The 5,733-nt window shown below is 35.1% G+C and overlaps 1 protein-coding gene across 1 annotated transcript; it reads right to left on the reverse strand.

The window, feature by feature from the left end:
- LOC129255483 (uncharacterized) lies at positions 1-1,095 on the reverse strand. Its single transcript, XM_054893834.2, has one exon. The coding sequence runs from the start codon at positions 1,093-1,095 to the stop codon at positions 1-3; it is 1,095 nt and encodes a 364-aa protein (XP_054749809.2).
- Positions 1,096-5,733: the final 4,638 nt, after the last annotated feature.

Consider the following 5,733-nt stretch of genomic DNA (forward strand, 5'->3'; position numbering starts at 1 on the left):
TTACAGCAATGTTTTCTTACCCATTATTTTTTTACAAGAAAGCAAATTGTAACACTCTTGCCGAAATTTTCTGTTAATAGCCATGTAAATAAAGAAGTTGGTAAAGTGAGTGATGTACTTAAGCTGAAGGAGGAGATAGGTGATGGGTCCTCCAATTGTTTGTTGATGAATCTTTATGAGTTGAATTGTCGTAAGGTAGTTGTAGGCCACGGTGGGGAGCCATGTTATAAGGAGGACAGCAGTGATGACCAACAACATCAGAGTGACACGGTGTTCTCCCGTGTTAGAGGATGGTTTTGCAACAGTTTTCTCACGTGTAGCACGACTGGCGTTTTCGTTCTTCCCATCGATGTTTGAATGGGAGACTGATAAATCATTAAGTCCATTTGAAACAGTTTTGTCCTTGCTTACATTCATCCTATCGTTGTGTTTCTCCTCGAGCTCATATCCTGGATTGACACAAGAATGAGCTGCATTGTTCTGAGTGACCAGGTTATTTTGATCAGATACGTTGATATTTGTCATTACCACTGACACCGAGGTGTTGATGCCAGATGCGCTCAGAGAGGATGAGGATAGTTCATTGCCTGCTAACTTGACATTGGTACCTGTACCTCTTTGCCCTCCAAGTACTGTCTTACGAACCTTCTGTGATGCACGAATCACCAAGAAAATTTTCGAGTAGAGACCCACAACCGTGGTGCAACTGATCAAATAAATGGCTGCTTGCCCAGACGAGTAAATGTTGGCAACTAACTCGATCTGGCCATACAGATCGCAGATCAGGAGTCGTGGTCCCAAATAGTAAGCATGCCCAAAATAAGCGATGGGAGCACTAATAACAACCGCAAGAAGAAAGCATCCGAAAGACACCAAGATACTTGACTTCACACTCCACTGCCTCGAGAAGGGATAGCAGATGGCTCTGTGACGATAAAAAGCTATCATAACAGTCAATAACAATGATGTGAAGATCCCGATACGACTTGAAGTTCCTCGTATTTTACAAGTGATGTCGCTGTTGCCGTAAAAGAATTGTAGCAACTTGAAAACGTTGAAGAAAGAAGCAGCCATGTCTACAAGAGCCATAGCCATTATCGCAACATCGGTTACATTCTTAACCCGACGGCGTCCATATACAGCAAGGATCACACCATTTCCTGGGATCCCAAGGAAAAGAGAAAGAAATGACATTATTAAAGCCATGTACTTATGCATGATGCTATCACTTAGCAGTCTTATTCGACTATAAACCAGTATGCAAAAATGTGAGCAGATGGATAGAAGCACAGACTATTATAGCTACATCAAGCGATAATTTTCTGACTTTCGTTCCTCGGAATTCATAATGTCTCTGAACTTTTTCTGATGTATTCTTTTTTTATTCGATTCACATGACGAAGGCCATTTTACTTGATATGATATACAGGTATATGATGTGATACGAAAAGTAGATAGAAAGATAAAGCATCAATGAGAATACTACCTCAAAATGACAGAAGGTGATTGGATGAGCATGCTGCCCAATAATCATGCGATGAGCAAGTCTTCGAATGAAGCCTTCTGGTCGTTATAACGCTAATTGACGGACTCGGAGATCTATTGTCATGCCAACCATGAACCCATAAGCTTTCAAAATTCATCGCCCGCTCACGGACAAAAGAGATGTTATATCAGCTTCCTTTCCCTAATCAAACCGAATGAATTTCTATTCACAATTTTTCTATCTTCATCCCTTTCGATTGTACCCATGCACTGCACTATATCTTCTTTTGTATTCTTTAAATAAAAATAAAAAAAAAACTCTGATCTTCTGGGTACTTATCTTTCAGACACAGTTCTCCGAGAGGAGGAGGGAGAGACTAATGTACTCTTCCAAAAATTGACAATTATCTGCAATTAAAAAAAAATGATGTAATGTAGATTCCAGTCGGGTCGGGTCTGTCTTAAAATCAATAATCTAAATTATTGAGAAATTATTAAAATCGTGATTAATAAAAGTCTCAATTTAGATTGTTTACAGTAAATAAAAATGCATAGCGAAGATTGTGGTCCGAGAATCAAAGCTTAAAAATGAACATTGTTCAGCTTCATAAACTTTGCCAAGTCAATTAGTTTTTAACTCTAAAAAATCACACTTCCAATCAGGAAAGCTTCATAAATATCATAAATTTTAGGTGCTTAAGTGACAAGTGTTATGTTTGTTTTTTGTTGTTTTTTTTTACTTGAAAATCTTTCCTTCAAAATATGTTCTGTAGGCCCTAATGGGTCTTGATCTAATTTTCTTTTTGGATGTCAACATTTTCTTGATTGTAACTTTATCTGACTCCTCCCCCCCCCCCCCTTTGGCTGGCACTTTAGATTTCTACTTGTATCTATCTTTTCTAAACCATGTTTGCCATTGTGACCTGATATATGTCATGCTAATTAAATCAATACTTTTTCTATTTCACTAGCTGCTCGATGCTCTACTTTAAAGATGTAGCCTACGTAGTTTTAGCTGTATTGGCTCAAACTCATGGTGCGCATGACAACTATGTTTATAATCTCTATACAGTAGTAACTAGTATATATTTATTGTGTTTAAATTTCATGTCATATGATTATGCACACTCCAATGTGTTGGGAAAGTCCGTGTATTTTGTTTACGTTTTAGAGATACCTGCTCCGAAAACATGAGTGATATTTTTTTGTGTGCAGATCATGCTGCGCGTGCGAGCCGGGCTGTGTTTGATTAGAAGCCCCGCTCTCCATCCTGCACGCTTGCGTTTCTTTTTTTTTTGTGTTTCTAATTCATTTGTCATGTGTTTTTTTACATATTTATTGTGTTGTTACATGTGTTATAGTGGAATTTCTTCTTCATATCGTTTTTTTCTCTCAAGTTCATAATAGGTATCTTTGTGATGTCATAGGTATGCACTTAGGTTTTTTTTCCTGACTTTGCTGTCCATTGATGAGAATGGCGGTATCATTGTTTCATATATTTTTGTATATTTGAGAATATGGTATTAAAATTACATTCCTTCAATTGTCGCGGATTACAGGATTTTTACAAGAGGAAAGAAATATTTATTATATGAGAAGTATTAAGAGTGATATGTTTTTGTTACAGGAAACTCATAGGGATGAGAATCTTTGGAAATCCCAGTGGGGTGATTTAGCATGGTTTGCAAATTATTCTTCTAACAGTAGGGGTGTAGGAATTAATTAAATGTTACAATAGTCAATATACAGTGCGTATTAAAAAAACGGGACAGTTTAGAAAAGTCTATCAAAATTTTGTTTCAAATTATGATGTTTATATTTTGATGTTAATAGATCTTTCAAATGCTTTAAAAAAAATTTGTTTCGTTCATGCTTGAGCGAACACAAAATGTTTTGCGAGGGGTTCAAAAAAAGGCTTGCGCCAAATGCCAGAAAATTAGAAAATATTGATCATCAGACTTCTTGCTAGTTTTTATTCAATTTGCTTTCAATTCTTTATTTCTACATTAAATTATGTTCATACTTGATAAATATTATCATTGGAGGTCGAAGGTCGTCTAGGGGTCAAAAGGTCAAATGATATGTGGTCGTGTCCATTCTTTTTTTAAGTTTTTGTTCAACTTGCTCTGATTTCTTTAATTCTGCATCAATCATGTTTATACTTGGCACATAATGATCCTTGGGTAATACTACATGACTTGTATCCATGAGGACGATGGGGTCAAACGTCGTCTAGGGGTCAAAAGATTAAATTTCATATTTTAATTATCGCGGAATCAGGAGAGACTTATGGTTCGCAAACCACCTTGTTTAATTTAAATATGTTATTTTTTAGCATTGAATATTCTTTCATAAGTAAGAACAAAAATTGTCAACCTAAGCAAAGAGTTATCCATTATTAATGGAAGAGTTTGTAATTTATTCATATCCTTTTATTATGTGCATCAGAGGTTATGGTGCATTTGAAAAGACATGAATCCTATTATCAAGGGGACATTGATTCCATGAACAAGTCAAATTGTGCGCTTGACAGGACAATATTTTATTCTAGCAGAAGGATTCATGTCTTTCAAAGGCACCAAAACCTTTGCAGCCCACAATAAGAGGATTTGATCAAATTACAAGCTATCCCATTAATATTACGAATCCCCTTATTTGGGTTGACAATTTTTTTCAATGCATTCAATGCTAAAAGACACCATATTAAAAAACACCAACAAAACAATTTGAATTAATGATTAGATTTGTAAATGGATTTTGACAGCATGATTCGAAAATTATGGCAGAGATAATGAAAAGATTAAAATGAAGTTTGCTGATTAGCAAGAAGTCTGGCGATCAGTATTTTCTCATTTTCTGCCATTTGGCGCAAGCCTTTTTATGAACCCCTCACAAATGTGTTCCGTGTTCGCTCAAGCATGAACGAAACTGATATTCTTAATGACATTTGAAAGATAAGACTTCAGATCATCTATTAACAACAAAATATAGACATCTTGATTTGAAAAAAAATTTTGATAGACTTTTCAAAACTGTCCCGTTTTTTTTTATACGCACTGTATATGCCCCTATAATCCTGACTTTTTGCTACAAGTTTTTGCAGAAGTCGGCAAACTATATAGTCCTATTTTAATTGTGGGTGGAGATTTTAACGCTGTAATCAGTTCCCATGATTACCAATGATCTAGGCAGGAACATTTTAATAAGAAAAATAGCGAAATGCTGTCAATTATAATGGAAGAATATGATTTGCATGATACATGGAGAAATGTTCACCCAAATTTAAGGCAGTATATAGGAATAAAAGATCTCCACGAGTTTTATCTAGATTGGATTATAGTTTTGTTTCAAGTAACTTTTTAAATCATTGTGTGAAGTCCAAAATTTTACCCAAGGTACAGTCTGATCATTCTATTGTTCTTTTTGCAATTTAAAGCTAATCAAACATTTAGAGGTAGGGGTTATTGGAAATTGAATTGTCATTTTCTTGATCACGATAATGATTTTATTGACTTGATTAAGGACAAAATCAAAGAATTTAAGGAAGTACATGAAAACTCAGGACTTAACCAAAATTTATTATGGGATTCACTCAAATGTTTTTTGCAGGATCTTGCATCGAGTATTCAGCCAGGAAGAAGAAAGAAAGAAAGAAGGAAAAAATCAAGTTACTGGCAGATATAGAAAAGTTTAAATTACTGTTATCACCTGGCACTTATAGCTCTATTTTCTCACAGCTTGAAGAGGCAGAAAATAATTTGAACAAAATTTTTTATTATGAAACAAAAGGTCGCATTATAAGATCTGGAGCTAGGTGGTTCGAGGAAGGGGAGAAGAATTCTAAGTATTTATGTAATTTAGAAAACAGATCTTGGCAGAAAAGATACATATAAGCGCACGTCAGGATTCTTTAAGAAACCTAATTACTAATCGACATGAAATATTAAAGGAAATTCAACATTTTTATAGCAAACTCTATGCCAATCATTATCCTGCTATTGGACCCTCAGATGAAATTTTTAATGAAGATGTTTTTGGGAAAATAGATATTCACAAGTTAACGAAGCAAGAATTATTTGATGTAATCAAGTCAATGAAATCAAATAAAACTCCGGGACTTGACGGTCTCCCTGCTGAATTTTATGTGACTTTTCGGCCCGATATCTGTGATATGCTTATAGATTCTTTTAATTTTTCTTTGCATAATGGAGTGATGTCCATGTCCCAAAGAAATGGTTGTATTAGTCT

This window comes from Lytechinus pictus, chromosome 3 (genome assembly GCF_037042905.1).
Source record: "Lytechinus pictus isolate F3 Inbred chromosome 3, Lp3.0, whole genome shotgun sequence".
NCBI lineage: Eukaryota > Metazoa > Echinodermata > Echinoidea > Temnopleuroida > Toxopneustidae > Lytechinus > Lytechinus pictus.

Excerpts from the sequence above, each read along its gene's own strand:
- LOC129255483 (XM_054893834.2), bottom strand. The coding sequence starts at position 1,095 with ATGGCTATGGCTCTTGTAGACATGGCTGCTTCTTTCTTCAACGTTTTC.